The following is a 17,032-nucleotide window of genomic DNA, read 5'->3' as shown; positions in this document are numbered from 1 at the left end:
CGGTTCAAAAGAAGATTTAACTTAGTTATCAGCTGCTAAAATTTGAATACATTTTTTGGGGACACCCTGTATATATTTTCGCCTAATATTTAAAATATACTTTTATTTTTTAATTATGATTACTACAACTATTATCATTAACTTCTTGTTTGTTTATTTTTTACTATTATCATCAAAGTATAATTTTCAAATTTTTACTGAGTTTATGTTCTATGTGTGTATGCTTATTATTAATCATATTATATGTAAAAACTGGTGTCACTCCTTTGATCAGAATTCTGTTTGTGTGACACCATCCTTATCAATTTATTAGTTATTATTATTAAATACTTATAATTAATTTACTTATTTTATATTATTATTATTATATACACATATATATATTTTTTTATTATTCAATTATTTTTACTTACTACAATCAATAGAATTATGAATTTTTTTATTATTATTATTGTATGATTAAAAAGGAGAATAAATATCTTATATATATATATATATATATATATATATATATATATATATATATATATATATATATATATATATATATATATATATATATATTAGGGTGGTGCTGAAAACAACTTATTTTAAAAATGTCAGCTGACAACCCCTAAATATGTTTTATATAATAAAATAATACTGGGTTTAAAAATTTTTTGAATAAAAAATATTTTTACGGGTGCCACAAGGCCCTTATACATCAAACAGGTTCCTAATATTATAAAAAAAAAAGTTTTTCAAAAGTATATCATGTTGGGTCTCAAAAGAAGCAAAATTTTATAAAAATCCTGGATCTGCCCCTGGTATATACATATATATATATATATATATATATATATATATATATATATATATATATATATATATATATATATATATATATATATATATATATATATATATATATATAACAATTTTTTTTTTATCTTATTACGTGTATTAATTTAAACTAGCAGAAAGCAACCCATAATACGGGTTATGGTCGGTCTGTTACATAATTAATTTATAGTGACTGTTTTCCACAATTTAAAGTTGCGAAACCGTAACTAATACCATTTTAGAAAAATGCCTTCAAAATAAAAAAATCAATCTACCTGTAAAAATAACGTAAAAAGTATGAGGATGTAAAATAATTTACCAATTATTTAACATTATTTGAGTAATTTACAACTGAAATAGGCCATTTCAATGAAAGGCAGATCCACTTTTCTCGACATTCCTAAGTTCAACACAATTCGTTTTTATTTACTGCCTCAAAATAATAAAATCATGCTTTAAATTGATGAAAAACTAAATTCTTGTAATATTTTTTATAACATAAACTTTAATTAATTATTAAGATTAATATGAAGTTAACTTATATTATACAGAAGTTATTAATTTTTTGATATTCCCTTGATTCATTTTTCTTTAAAAAAAGAAAATTGTTATCTTAAAAACGTTAAATGCACACAATTAAATAAATTTATTAAAAATAATTAAGTTTATTATAAATAACAAAGCAATTGAGTACAAATACATTTCAAACAAAAAAAAATTAATTTACAATCAAACACGTGTATAAGAAATTAAAAAAAGTATGTAAACTTTGATTTTTTATATTGAATTAATGTGTCATTTGACAAACATAAAATAAAAATTGTAACAGATTAGTAGACATAACAGAAAAGAAAAAAAAAACAGCTGATAATCTACCTGCTTTCAGTAACCTGTTGTCATACTTCAGTTGCTGTCATGATGCAGCTTGTCGGTGTTGTTTAATGACGTTATTTCATGTTGGCTTTTAGTAAAATTTAGTTTAATTTAAAAGACATCACAATTGCATTTATATAGCTAAATATATTGTTTTCGCTTATAGTAAATTTTGAAAGCAGTAAGTTCAATAAATTAAACTACCAATTAGTTATTTTTAATAATAGAATGTAGCATTATTATATTATGATAATTGGATAATGAATCATTTTAACTATATTTTAGTTTAATTGGTGAAAAAACAAATAAAATTTTAATTAAAAAAGACCAAAACAAATAAAATATACAACATAATATATTATTAAAATAAAAATAAAAAAACAAAAATTACAAAATTAAAAAAAAATTAAAGTTAAAAAAAATCACTAAAGAAAAAGCAGCAACAAAAAAGTTATAAATATTTCACTGATAGAAGATATTTACAACCTTTTGGTTGCTGTTTTTTCTTCAGTGTCTCCCAACACCCCGGTATGGATGAGCCCTCCTTCAAATGGAGGGCTCATCCATACCGCCATTACTACACCACTTATTAAAAGACCTCTCTGAGAGAGGCCCTGGGTGTTAGGAGTAATAATTTTTGTAGTGCTCAAATGTTAACGAATCTAAAATCACAAAAGTTCTCAAATATTAATGGCTCTAAAATTACAAATAGAAGTATAAAATAAAAGTTATAAATATTTGAAATTTTATTTAATCAAAATATAAAGCATAGCCCCACCATTTTCACAGGTAACAGAAGACTGCTAAAAATGATTAAAAAAAAAAGAGTAAATTAAAAAGGGTTAAGTATGTGAAAAATTTTATTTTAATAAAAATATGAGTAAAAGGCGAACAGTTAAAAAATGTCATTTATTAAATAATTCTTTCACCTATTGCACATATTTCTCCATACAAAATATATAAAATATAAAACACAGCCCTACCAGTTATGCTTCTACCAGACACTAAAGACCAAAAAATATACCTCAGAATAATCAATAAAATAATATTTACATATAACCCCTGGTGACAAAAATTTGGCACAAAATAAACAAAGACAGTAATAGTACAACTAAAAGTTTAATGATCAAAAAATATTGTACGGAATATTAAACAATATATTAGTTTTTTATTTTCGGGACTGCAATAATGATTTCTCGCCATTACGACGTACGGCATCACCTTTTTTGTATACATGTTCACACATGCCTTGTACAAGATTTTTATCAAGTTTTTTTAAACAAGAATGGATTTATTTTTGCAGCTGATCTTCACTTTCAGCTTCCCAATTGCTTTCATACACGTAGCCTTTAAGGATTGACCAGAAATCTTCAATTGATCGTAATTCTGAGACACATGCTGGATTATCAAATTTTGTTACATAACGGATATTTTTCTCGAGGTAATTAGTCACACTTCTAGCATAATGTGAAGAGGCCAAGTCAGGCCAGAATGCATAATTACCATCACTGTGATGTTTGTTGATAAAAGGAATCAATTGTTTGATGATGCAATCATTTTTGTACACTGTTTGGTTAATTGCCAGTCTCGCAGGAACAATAAATGGTTTCAAGATTCCACAAGGGGATATGGTAATCCACACAAGAATTTTTTTTTTCAAATTTGCTTTTGCGCTTATATTTTACATTTTTTGGTGCATTTTTTGCGTCATCTGAGTAAAATCCAATATTCGAATTTTTATTTGTATGTTTAAATGTAAAATAAGACTCATCGTCAATGACAAAGTCGCGGTTTCTGAATTTGCGACAAATTCTTCCACACTTCAGTTGCAAATGCTTTAACTGTTTCTCAGTGTGATCAGGGATTTGTTTTTTCTTAAAATAACAAATGTTTGTTTTGTTTTTTTTATTGTTTTTACAATGTAGGAATGATCACACTTGAATTTATTTGCAATTTTTCTTGTAGAAATTCCAGACCGTTTGTTCAAAAGACCATTCAGGCGATTGATATTCCCAGCAGTCATAATTTTTGGTTTTCTGCCTGATCCAGGCTTACGAGACTTTAGCTCATTGTTCTTCCACTTTGCCATATAACGTTTAATGGTTCTTTCGGGGTGATTAGAGGCAACAAAATACTCTACGGTGCTCTTTGTTTTAGCGTTAGGATGCAAATTACAATAGTTGTACACTTGTTCAATTAATATAGTCGACTTCATTTTTGGATAACTTTTTTATTAATTAATTTAAGTAAACAAAACTTTCATTAAAAGATAAGTAACACTTTATAAACAAAATAACTAAAAAATTAACACTGGATAACTAAAAATCCAATAAGTTTTAGCTTATCAAAGATTGTGCCAAATTTTTGTCACCAGTGGTTATATAAATATATAATTATAATTTTTTTACCTATTCCCCCCATTTCCTTTGTCTAAAATAAGGAAAAAGTTGTCTAAAGTAAGAAAAAGTTGTCTAAAGTAAGGGAAAGGATAACTGAAGCTAAAACTAACTAAAAATAAACTAAAAATAATGATAAACTAAACCAAAACTATAAACTAAAATAAACTTTAAATCCTAATATCTGTACCTCAGAAGGCAAAAGTCGATAGTCCAGTTTTTTGTAAAAATGAGTTATGTATAAGACCTTTTTAGTTTTTTTAGTATCTATGGAAGTATAAAGACTGTTGTCCTACAACAATTTGAAATAAAGTTAGGTCAATATAAAAGGTCTGGTGTCCCCACAATGTTCAAAGGGAAAATGTCTGTTATTCAGAAATGACTTTTCACTTTTTTTATTTAACTTTTTATTTTTTCTTTATCAATTAAAGAAAATAAATCTTAATTAAACTTACTTGATAAAAAAATCTGTCTTACTAAGAATTTTAAATTTTTTCTCATTATTATTGACAATATAATTTTAAGTAGGACCTAAGTTCTTGTTGTTGCTTATTGTATAAAATTATAAAAACCTACTGTTTTACTTTTAAGTCAACAACAACATTTTAAAAAACATTTTAGTTACTTTATAAAAAATAAAAGTCCTTATAAACTTACTAGTTTTCTCTTCATTGTTGTCAACTAAACAGAAAAGCAAACAAACAATTGATAGTAAATTTTCACTTAGTAGGTTATTAAGTAGTTGGTTATTAAGTAGATTAAATAGATCTTTGATCTATTTAATCTGCTCTAACAGTCTTCAACCTTATCAATAAACTTTTTTTTTTAATCTTTTTTTTTTAGTTAATTCACCTCCTCAAGGCCGAGAAGGCCACTACAGACGAGAAGGCTACTTATATGTGGTTATAACCCTCTCTCAACTCTATAACTACGAAACACAAACCTTTGATGAAAAAGGCCGCTGCGCGGAGAAACGAGTTGACTATATTTACTTTCTACAACTCAGTGTAATTTAACATAGATATATTTTTTAAGTAATATTTAAGATTATAATATACAAGATTTTAAAAACCTAAAATTTTAAATCTACTTCAAAGAAAACAGATATATTAAAAAGTATTTTTATTCCTTTTTAAAAAGTAAAAATGCTTTTTACCAAACTTTATCTAATAATACTGTTGTCATCTAATTAGTAAAGCAAACAAATATTTAGTTTGATTCTTTCTTAAATCTACTTTAATTACTTCACTAATAAAATAAATATTTAATCTTTCTGGATTGAATTAATTTACAAAATTTTTTGTCTAAACCATTTTATTATTGTAAAGTTAATTTAAATCAACAAACATATACGAACTGCAGTTTATAACATTTAATTGTAATAAAATGGATTAAAACTTACTTCTTAGTAATTCAGCAACTAAAAATAAACATATATTTAAGAACTAGCCACGTCACATGATACGAATCGATAACATAATACACATCTAAATAAATACAAACCTTCATTGTCAACAATTTGGGACATTCTATTAATTCGATTTAAAAAATAAAAATAAATGTGCTTAAAAACAAATTTAATAAAGGTTTATTTAGGTTCGAATTATTTACTGCTTGCCGAGCAGCATTTCTAGCATTTTGTTGATTATCTCTTTCATTTCTGCGACAATTAACTTGCTTATTATTTCCATTTCCTAAACTAACATTTACATTTCCTAAACTAATATCTGCCTAATATATGCCTAACATTTCCATTTCCTAAACTAGTATCTGCTTCTAGTCTAATATCATCCATTTAAACTTCACTTTTAATTGAAAGTAGTGACAAAAAATCTTAAACGAATTTCGAAGGTTATGATCTTTCCTATATATATTTTTTTCTACTCTAAATAGCACACACAAGTAATTTATATATATAACAATCTGTAATTCAAAATAAATTATACAATAATCTTATGACTTTAAATATATATATATATATATATATATAATTATATATATATATATATATATATATATATATATATATATATATAATTATATATATATATATATATATATATATATATATATATATATATATATATATATATATATATATAAAAATGTTGTAAACCCTTTTTTGCAAACTTCAATATTATTTCTTAAAAATTTTTTTTTTTTAAATTCACAAAACTTTACAATATTTTGTTCTTCTATACCACATAAATACATCATCTGATAAATCTAAAATAAAAAATGTAACGAATAAGTAAATAAGAAAAACATTACATACAAAAAATGAAAATCAATGTACCTTATAGATAAAAGGGAGACAAAAAGCCAAGACAAATTATTTTGTCATAAATACAATTTGTTTTATCTCTATTTGATTTTTTGTCTTTACCACTGTTTATTACGTGATTTTGCTATGAATATTTGGAATCATGATGTACCAGCATAAATTATTTTCTAAAAGCTAACATGAAATAATAATATTTAACAACTACTACTCTGGTAAATCACAACAGCTTTTCCCTTACAGGAAAATTTTAATTTATTTTTCTAAATTTCAATGTAGTAAAAACCAATTTTATGGAAATAGCATTAGAATAACTTTTTTGTTGCTTAAAAAATAATTAGGTCTCATCCATACCCCTATTTTCCTTCTAAAAAATAAAATATAAGCTCAATAAAAACAAAACTGCTAAAAAAAAAAATTAAGCTAAAATAAAAACTAAAACAAACAAAATGTAAACAATTTAAAAAATTAAAAGGAGTGATCCTTTCTACTTTATATCTAATAAAAATGTTATATATAACTATTTTCTATACTTACTTCAATTATAATATGATCTTAACGATAATTATTTATCTTAATTGATTCTTTATGTAATACTTCTAAACTAATAAATAATAATTAAATTCCAAAAGGTAAAAAGTTTTAACTTGCTTAAGAGATCTTTCTCCAATGACCGCGTGCATTTTAAGAACGCGTTCTTTCAGATTCAAAAAAGCCTTTTAACTAATTAAAATTACTTTAAAAATAAAAGCAAAACGACATTAAATGTTAACTCTAGCAATTAATTAAGATGATTCTTATACAAAGTTCATCAAAAAGACAATGATTGTCTAAAAAAGTTATTTTAATAGCCATGATCAAATCTTCAGAAAATTTTTTTGACTGCGTTATCATATAATGGTGTGCAATCACACGCCTTCTTGACCAAATCTATAGTACTAGCATGCTGGTTTTGTAAGTGAGAAGTACTGAGTTTAACCCTTACTATGTCTCTGGTAATATAACCCTCATTTTGTTTCTCTGCTCAGCAACCTTGTCTGATGAGGTTTGGGGTTAGAGTTATAAGATTAAGAGTTATCTACTACAGTCAAAAGTAAATACTTTACTTTTGGCGGTAGTAGATGATTTTATTTAATACTTTATTATATATATATATATATATATATATATATATATATATATATATATATATATATATATATATATATATATTTGAACTCCTATCCTTTTAATACCACTCTTGTGGCAACATGAATAAAAATGTGGTAAAGAGGAAATTAGCTATTTTCCTAAATGGTTTATACTGTTTTTTTAGATGAAGTAAAGCAACCCATTCGTTCTGCTGACTCACGAGATGATTCTCAAAGGTTTGGCAAACGTGATGAATCTCGAGGTTATGACAGGAGAGATGATGCTAGAGGTTTTGATAAGAGAGATGACACTAGAGGTTTTGATAAGAGAGATGATGCTAGAGGTTTCGATAAGAGAGATGATCTTCGAAGTTATGAAAAAAGAGATGACCCTCGAGGTTATGATAGGCGTGACGATTCTCATGGTTATGAAAAGCGAGATGATTCTCGAGGTTTTGACAAGCGAGATGACCCACGAGGTTTTGACAAACGAGATGATCCTCGAGGTTATGATAAGCGAGATGATTCTAGAAATTTTAATAGGAAAGATGATCCGCTCGATCGACGAGATGGTCGTGATGATCATACTGAGCGACGTAGTGATGAAAAAAGTGATTCTTATCGTGGATTTAGTGGTAATCGACAAACCTGGCGTGGGGAAGGTGGTGGTGATAGCTGGAGATCCAGTGATAAAGGAAACCGTCCAGAAAGTTAGTGTGCTTTGGTTTATTATGTTTAATAATTTTTATGACACTTTATATACATTTTATATGTAATATTCCAATAGCTTCTTTTTTTATTTTTATTTTTTTAATAATAATATTAATTAATATTATTGCGTATATATATATATATATATATATATATATATAAGTATAAATTATAAAAGGTTGTATTTAATTCAGTATTTTAACTTGAATAAGTTTTTTCAAAGTGCATTTTATTATATTTAAAATGCAGTAGTAAAGATTTTGCAGTAGATATTTTTTTGATTTAGATATATTTTTTAACAAATTTTCTTGATTGTCTTTAATATATCTGTTTTTACTAGGTCGATCTTACAAAATGTCTCGTGTGGGAGCTGATAGAGATCGTGATGATTCTGAAGATCGTCCAAAAGGATCTGGAACTTCTAGTGAAGATGGCTGGAATGTTGTTAGAAGATAAAAAAGAAATTTTAAAATAAATATAGAATAGCAAAATGTTCAGCCTTTTTAATATATATGGTTTTCCAATGGATTAACTAAAGTTTTTTCCTCCCCATTAATATTTTATTTGTTTTAAAAACTAAAAAATGCATTTCAGCATTTTTCACAGTTACATTAATAAATTTAAGGCCTTGAGTTTATCTCTCTCTCTCTCTCTCTCTCTCTCTCTTTATACATATACACACACACACATATATATATACATATATGTGTGTGTGTATGAATTTATATATATTTATGTATGTATATAAATGTGTGTATATATATGAAAAATACAATATTATTTTCATAAAAAACAACAACAAGTTAATTGGATAATAAACTGCAACACTTTTTAAAAAGTATGGTTGTAAAAAAAATTAATAATAATAGTTAAAAAAGAGTACTGATGCAAATGTTTTTAATTAGATTAGACTAACTGATAAATATTAATTATTACACCCAATTGATAAAATATAAAATTATTTAACTGATAAACATGAAATTATTACTCTAAATTATTGCATAATAATTTTTATTTTATGTAATAAACTATATATTTTATATATTAATTACTTGGTATTATAGTTTTCGATTCTTTAAATGTCTGCATTCTATTACAATAAAAAATATATAATATTTTTTATAAGCAGTAAAAACTTTTTGAGCTCTTTGTCGAATTTTTTATTAAATAAGTAATGTTAATAAATAAATGGATAGCTAGTGTGAAATTTCAAAAAAAAGTACTATTTCTTGGGGAGTTTTAGGGAGTATTTTTTACCTATTTTTGGATTATTCTGTAACAATATTTTTATTTCTGAAGTTTTTTTAAATTGTTTTCAAAGTAAAAGTAAAAATTAGGCTGTATAATTTAATTGGTATTACATTACTATTTATTGTTTTAATTTATTGTTTTGCAAAGTATTTTAGATATTACAGTAGTCATAAATCATTTTTAATGAGTAGATAAGAGTTAGTAATAGTATATAAATTATGCTCAGAAAACGTTTTTGTAATGGATATGCAGTGATCCTATAAAAGCATTCTGAGCGGTTTATTATAGTTTTGCTCATGGGTTACTTAGTAGACCATTAGTGGTATCCACTATAGGTGGCCAGCCGTGTGTGTATAACTTTCCTACATGTCATATAGTGCCTAGTTATTGGCTAGCCACTTGGTGGCTACCACTAGTGGTCCACTTAATAACCAATGAACAAAACTACAGTGGAATGCTATAAAGGCCTTTATAAGTTCACTGAAATTCTGCTACAAAATGTTTGCTGGGTGATTAATGAATTAATCATATTTTTTGTATTATTTTAGTTAATAATAAATGGTTAATGAATAAATAAAACATGATTAAATTATAGATAAGTTGTTTAAAACTGGATAAGCTTGTTTTAAACAACTTATCTATTAATTAATAGTATTCTGAGGTTAGTATCTTGTTGTCTTTAATTTAGTAAGTTTTAATGTCTTTTAATGTAGTAAATCTTTTATTTAGTAAAGTTATAAATATATTTGTAACTATTACCCAAAATATGGAAGAAAAGAACTCACTTAAGGTTTATTTTTTATTTTTATTTGTGTTAGTGTTGTTTTTTGACATAAATTTCACCATCTCATTATCTTAAGGTTTCCATCAAGTTACGAGATCTGAATCCTTATTTGGTTTGTATGCTTTGTGCTGGATATTTTGTTGATGCCACAACTATTATAGAATGCTTGCATACATGTAAGTAATGCAACTATTATCAGTTTTCTTTCCATTACAAAATCAAGCTGTTGTCTTTTTTACTTCCTTTTTTTTTTCGTTTCTTTTTTTTTTTACAATTTTAATCTTTTTTTTTTTATTTCTTTTTTTTATCATTTTGTGATTTTACATTTTTCCTAAGAAGTTTTAAAAGTTTTCATAGATTATTGTAGGAATCTTTTATTTGTGTGTATAAGCAAGGCTCAAATTAAGTGACTGTGAACTCCAATCTTTGGAAATTATTTCTGGACATCAAATTCTCAGTTTATTAAAAACCATGAACACTGTTATAATGAAACTGTCTATTTATCATATTGCAAAAATTAATAAAAAGTTTTTTTTTTTTTAATTTACTACTTCAAAAGTAATAAAAGTTAAAACTTACATATTTTAAATTATTGTTTGTTAAATCACCAGAAGTCGTATTCACATCTTTCCATTAAGCTTAACAGAGCTTTTGTTAAAACGCCAGCAGTTGTATTCTCTGTATCTCTCCATTAAGCTTAACAGAGCTTCTGTCTAAAATTTCATTACAATATTTATAAGTAAAGAAATAAAGAAAATTTTATTTTTTTGTTTGTTTGTCTAGTTTACATTATTTACATGTTTAAAATAAACATAAACTTCGAATCTGGAAGAAGATCATATTTGATCTTCTCGCCAGAATTATAATATGAATATAATGTAAAATAACACAGGTAGTCTATAACAAAAACAATCTAAAATATTTGAAATCTAAAATATTTGAAAAAATAAATAGTTAAAATAATATCTCTAAAATATTTCAACATATTATCATAACAAGGCTGCTGTGCGAAGAAACAAGTTTAGCGTGGTACTACCAGGTACATGGCGGAACTTCTCGCTTATGAAGCGATGCTCGTCACTATATACCTATCCTACCTTTTTTTATTATTTGATCAGTTATAGAAAAATGTACCATCTGTTAGAAAAAAAAAGTACTATCGGTAATAGAAAAAAAAATGTACCATCGGTAATAGAAAAAAAATGTACCATCGGTAATAGAAAAAAAAATGTACCATCGGTAATAGAAAAAAAAATGTACCATCGGTAATAGAAAAAAAAATGTACCATCGGTAATAAAAATGTACCATCGGTAATAGAAAAATGGTGTGATTAGTTTGCATCAGTTAAACTGTATGAAATTTAAAAAAAAAAGTTACATAAAAAAGAAATGAATAAAATAAAAAAAAGTGTTCAGTTTGACTCACAAATACTATTATTATATTATATTGTTGTAATACTGTAATACAATAATAATTCATCTGTTTTTATGTTTTATTTACTCAGTTATGCTATTCGTTTAAAAAATAATTAGCTATATTGATTTAACTATATTAGTATTAACTATTTTTAAAATTATTTTCTTGTTGTTTTTTTATGAAATTAAAAAATTTTAAAAATTAAAAACTGTTTTTTTTTTTTAATTAAGTTATAATAGAAGTATTAATTTTATATTTTGTTACTGTTTAAATTAATCATTTCTCATCCAATCTTTACTTTAAGCTCGTTCGTTTTTAAAACATCTTTAGTAAATAACTAGAAATGACAATAGTCAATCATAGTTGATAAATCAACTTATACTTGTTGGGGTACAGCAAAAATTTTATTTTTCTAAAGCATTTTAAAAAAAATTTATTTCGTTTTTTTTAGTTTGTAAAAGTTGCATAGTTCGACATCTTCAATCCAGTAAGCGATGTCCTACTTGTAACATTCAAATTCATGAGACTGAACCCATGTCTAAACTTATGTAAGTATTTCTCAGACCACAATGTTTTTTAGTACAAAACATAAGTCAGCACTGAAATTAGCAATATTGTTTTTTAAATAGAGGCTTATATTTTTTAATGAAATAAATGACGAATTATGTTTTTAGTTGTAATTGAGTCCTTTAAAAATCAACTCCACACTTGTTTATATGCTAAAAAAATTACGAGTTTTGTTATTTTGCAATGCAGTTAGATTCATTACAATTTCAAATAAATTATAAAAAAACAAAACACCTATGAAACAACTAAAGTAATTAAAAAATTATAATAAATTTAATTGAATAGTTCAATTAAAGTAATAGAAAAAATTCTCTATTGTAGGCTCGACCGAACCATGCAAGACATCATTCAAAAGTTGATACCATGGGTTTTTATTGGTTAAATGTTTTTATTTAGAATAGATTAGCCGTTGATTTTTTTTTACTTTTCGTATGTATGTAAAAAAAAATGTATAAACGGACTTTTTTCAATATTTTGTGTTAAATTATTTTTTCTGTGTATTAGATGAAAGTCGTCGTGCACAAGACTTTGAATGTAAATTAAACAAACAAGTTGTTACAGGTGTTTTGAACGTTTTTAGTTTATCATTTTATACTTATTTATTAATAAATTTTATTGAAGTTTCCGATTGTTTTGATGATTCTTTTTACACTTAGATTTACCTAAAAATGATTTTCAAAAGCTTGAGTTGGTAGAACCAAAGAATAGTTATTTAAGCGACGAACAGATCAATTTGTGTTTGTGTTTGAAAAGGTGTGTTATTTTCGTTATTTTTAATCGAAATTTTAGTGTCTAGTTTATTAGCTTTGTTTTTTTATTTTAGTTGTTCGGATTTTTTTGCTGAGATGAAATTGGAGGTGAATTTGACCATAGTTAGTCGAGAATTTTCAACATTATTATTTAAAGAAGATGAAAGACTAGAATGTTCTAAACTATTCCTTTATCAATTTTTAAATTGTTACCTTTCCTGAAGGAAATCCAACATAAATACGTGCGCTGTTCAGTCCGATCGTACATACATCATATTCGCCATTTATTGAGTAAACTATACGACGTTTCTCTCAAAGACTACAAGGTAATCTAGTTATTTTGCGTTGTTTTTTTGGTGTTGTGGCTCACATAAAATTCTTATAAATTTGTTAAAATAAATTATAGATTCAAATCTCGTGTAATGGAAAAATATTATCTGATTTAAATAATCTGAAATTGATATATTTTGTACATTGGAAATGCAAGGTGAGAAAAATTGTTCGTGATTTCGTAATATCTTTTATTAATATTTTAAATGCTTTATGATAATACAAACAAGAACAATAATGACATTTTTTCAAAAGTTACTAAAAATGTGTGCAATCTTTACTATAATTTTAAAAAAGTGATTGAAAAGAATGGTGTCATTCCTAAGTTGGATTGAGCAGTGACGAAACGATAATATAATTTGTTAAATAATATAATGAAAACAACAAAAATGTAATAAAATATAATAATAAAAAGAAAATAATTGTTAAAAACGATAAATCTGATGTCAATAACAGTATAGTATATGTGCATGTAACACTAGTACAGTATATGTGTATGTTCCAGTGCTATAATGAAAGTAAACAAAAAATTTATATTGTTAGAATATTTAAACTTTTTTGTTCACATAGGTAACTTTATCACAAACAAGCTATTGGAGCCTGGCAACAAAAATATTTTTATAAAAATAATAAATAATTTAACTATTTACATACACATTAACAGACTTTAAATTTCGTCTAATAATCTCTTAGTAATATTAGGTCTTATATGTGCGTCATAGTTATATGTGGGTCTTTTTAATACATTTTTGCATAATTATAGTTATTCTTTTCATCTAAAGTTGAGCATTTTTTTTGATTTTATTTTTGCTTAAATTCGTTTGATTGTTAACTGCTTCAAGAAAACTTGTTGATGCAGTTTCTTGAGTAAATCGTAAACGCTTTTAATGATATGATCAGTTAATTTTATTCTGATATTATTTTGACAAGTGTTGAAAATATTGTTTTGATATATTTTAGTCTCAACCAATGGTTTTAACTTATACTATAGAAGAAAAAGACGAAAACATCGTCGCTGATATTGTAGAAAGATTGCTTCAATACGTTAAGCTTTATGTAATAGATTCGAAATAATTTGTTAAAGATAAACTTATAACTGGCTTTTTTTTAATTGTTAGTTTGTTTTTACTGAATTTTTTTTTTACTATAATTTATGATTTTATCCTATAAAGTACGTCTAATTTCTTTATATGGGCTAGTGAGAATCAGCATGGTGTATGAGTCAAAAAAAAATTGAGTAAAGCCAATAATTATGATTACAAAGCATTTGAGACTGGTGTACGGTGTAAGTTTATGTAAAGAAACTGGCAACTGTTTTTTTGTTTTTTTTAGTTTGTAGGGTTTTCTCTACGCTAAGTCTTAAAAATCTCAAATTGAGAAAACGTTGACTTACACCACTCTGATTCTCATATAAACTTACAAATTTATATAAAATCTTATTTACGTCAGTCCGTAATCGTTCAAACCATGACCTTTATGATTACCGTGATCATATACACTGTTCTCCAAAACAAATATAATTATATTTTTTAACTTAAATTACACTCTTCAAACGGAATCAAATTGTTAATATTATGCCTAATTAAACGATTTGTACATAATACGATTTCCTGAAAATAAGTAAATGCGTCGTTTGGCGTGTATTGATATTTTAATGTTTAGTATGGTCCTCAAAAACTGTGACTTTTTTTTATAACTGGGCTGTTCTGTGCGTGGTTTTATTTTTTGTTTTTACAATTAGAAGCTGGAACTTAAAGCAATATACATACTATTATATCGTGGGTATACGGGCAAAAAACTCAAAAATCCCGGTTCAAAGAAATCAATCACTTAATTTTTCTTCCAATTTGAAACTTAATCTTATTAAATTGTATTTGGTGTTGATAATGTTAAGTGTTTATTTAAGAAATAAGTAATTTAAGTAAAATATAGTAATTTAAAGCTTTAATTTTTTGTATCTTGTCTACAAGAGAAAAGATATCGTTAGAAGATACGAAAACCCGGAAGTTAAAGTTAATCCCAGTAGACGAAGGGTAGATGACTCATCGAGTACATTACCGTTCATTATAATATATAGTAACTAACCATAGGCCTATCTAAATGCTTTCCTGTTTTAGAAAAAATCATTGTGTTGAGCATGCAATAGTTGATTTGACTAACAGTATTTAAAAGGATTTAATGGCAACAACTATACAGTGGGAGTTTTTGTAGATCTATCGAAGGCATTCAACACTGTCAATGATAAAATCTTTCTCTATAAATTGCAAAACTTCGTAATTTTGAATTATCACTTAAAATGGATTCAGACTTATCTTCTGAGTCGTAAACAATGTGTAACGTATGACTTGACCAATACACAGTTAGAAATTATTAATTATGGTATCCCCCAAGGCTCAATACTTGGTCCTCTGCTATTTCTCATATATGTAAATGATATCCATTTATCCTCCAAATTCCTAAATTTTATTTGCTTTGCGAATGATGCCAATTTTTTTCTTTTCTGGTAACGATATAAAGTGCATTTTTTCTACTGTTAACGCTGAACTAGTAAATCTCAATGGCTGGTTTAAAGCTAATAAACTTTCTTTAAATAATGATAAAACGAAATCTATTTTGTTCACAAAACCCTCTAAATCTTACCCGATAAACTTCCAGATTTATTTATTAACAATATTAAAATATTAGGCATATTTTTTGACGAACATTTAACTTGGAAAAATCATATTAAATTATTAGAAAATGAAATCTCTTCAACTTTTGGGATCAAGTTCAAAACGAAACACTTTTAGAATATGTGCCTAAAAAGTTTATTTTTCATTTATTTATAGCTATATTAGTTACTGTAATATAGCTTGGGCAAGTAATCAGTCGTCTTCATTAAAAAAATTTACAGCAAACAAAAACAAACGACTCGGTTAATTTTTAATCCAAACAGATATGCATACACCAAACCTTTACTAAAAGAAATTAATGCTTTAAATGTATACGAACTAAATATTTATCAAAATCATTTGTTTATTTTTAAACTTCACAATAACATGCTTCCGTCATACTTTCAGCTTTAGATAATTACAGATACTTAAGAAGACATTCTATTAATAATTTTTACGTTCCATCAGCAACACTTAAAAAATCTGCTACTCAATTACTTGTCGTAGTTCACATCTGTCCTGAATAATGACATAAAAACTATTACCACAATTAAAGCTTTTAAAAACGATTTGCTGAAAAAAAATGAGTTTTATCTGAGTTAAAGTTCACCAGTCACTGAGAGCCTCATCCTTTTCAAGCTCAAATGCCCCCTCCAAGCTATCAGAGAGTGTTGGTTTCTTATCAAGACAAGAAAAAGTGGTAGTATCATCAGCGAACAATGCCACTTTAAATGTAAGAATTTCTCGGAGATCGTAAAAAGTATAGAGCCAAGGGTAGGACCTTGAGAAACCCCTGAAGTTACAGGAAATGAAGAAGAATGCAATCCATTGAGGACAGCTTTTATACCGCAATTGGTTAGGAGGATTCAATATTTTTAAAGATATTACCTGATATGAAAAAGACCAGCATGCCAAACTTTATCAAAGGCTTTAGAAATTTTAAAAGCGAATTCTTAGAATCTCCACAAATCAACAGTAGAACAAGAAGATCAAAATCCGTATTGATGATTAGAAAGTACGAAGAAAAATTAGGTGTTTGCTAATTAAAGACTCAAAAACCTTGCTTATGA

General features: G+C 25.8%; 2 protein-coding genes across 3 annotated transcripts in view; both read left to right on the top strand.

The window, feature by feature from the left end:
• The window catches only part of LOC100200426 (eukaryotic translation initiation factor 3 subunit A), a 44,831-nt gene extending 36,127 nt beyond the window's left edge, over nt 1–8,704 (top strand). Inside the window, exons 16-17 of the mRNA XM_065793304.1 lie at nt 7,688–8,212; nt 8,554–8,704. Coding sequence (XP_065649376.1) covers nt 7,688–8,212; nt 8,554–8,669 — 641 coding nt within the window. The 3' untranslated portion in view covers nt 8,670–8,704. The remainder of the gene's footprint in view (nt 1–7,687; nt 8,213–8,553) is intronic.
• Nucleotides 8,705–10,102: 1,398 nt separating this feature from the next.
• Nucleotides 10,103–14,422, top strand: LOC101241727 (polycomb group RING finger protein 1). Of its 2 annotated transcripts, none has more exons than XM_065793306.1 (10): nt 10,103–10,254; nt 10,325–10,424; nt 12,117–12,213; nt 12,554–12,609; nt 12,737–12,793; nt 12,889–12,985; nt 13,056–13,089; nt 13,206–13,307; nt 13,388–13,468; nt 14,272–14,422. In XM_065793306.1, exons 1-10 carry the CDS (start codon nt 10,162–10,164, stop codon nt 14,383–14,385), a joined length of 831 nt encoding a protein of 276 aa, XP_065649378.1. In that variant the 5' UTR covers nt 10,103–10,161; the 3' UTR covers nt 14,386–14,422. The 2 variants fall into 2 exon arrangements, with proteins under 2 accessions (XP_065649378.1, XP_065649377.1); XM_065793305.1 differs by having other exon boundaries at nt 13,056–13,104.
• The last annotated feature ends 2,610 nt before the right edge of the window (nt 14,423–17,032 follow it).

The sequence above is a fragment of the Hydra vulgaris genome, chromosome 03 (genome assembly GCF_038396675.1).
Source record: "Hydra vulgaris chromosome 03, alternate assembly HydraT2T_AEP".
Classification (NCBI taxonomy): domain Eukaryota; kingdom Metazoa; phylum Cnidaria; class Hydrozoa; order Anthoathecata; family Hydridae; genus Hydra; species Hydra vulgaris.
The sequence above is the reverse complement of the archived record's forward strand: the minus strand, read 5'-3'. Positions and strand labels throughout refer to the sequence as shown.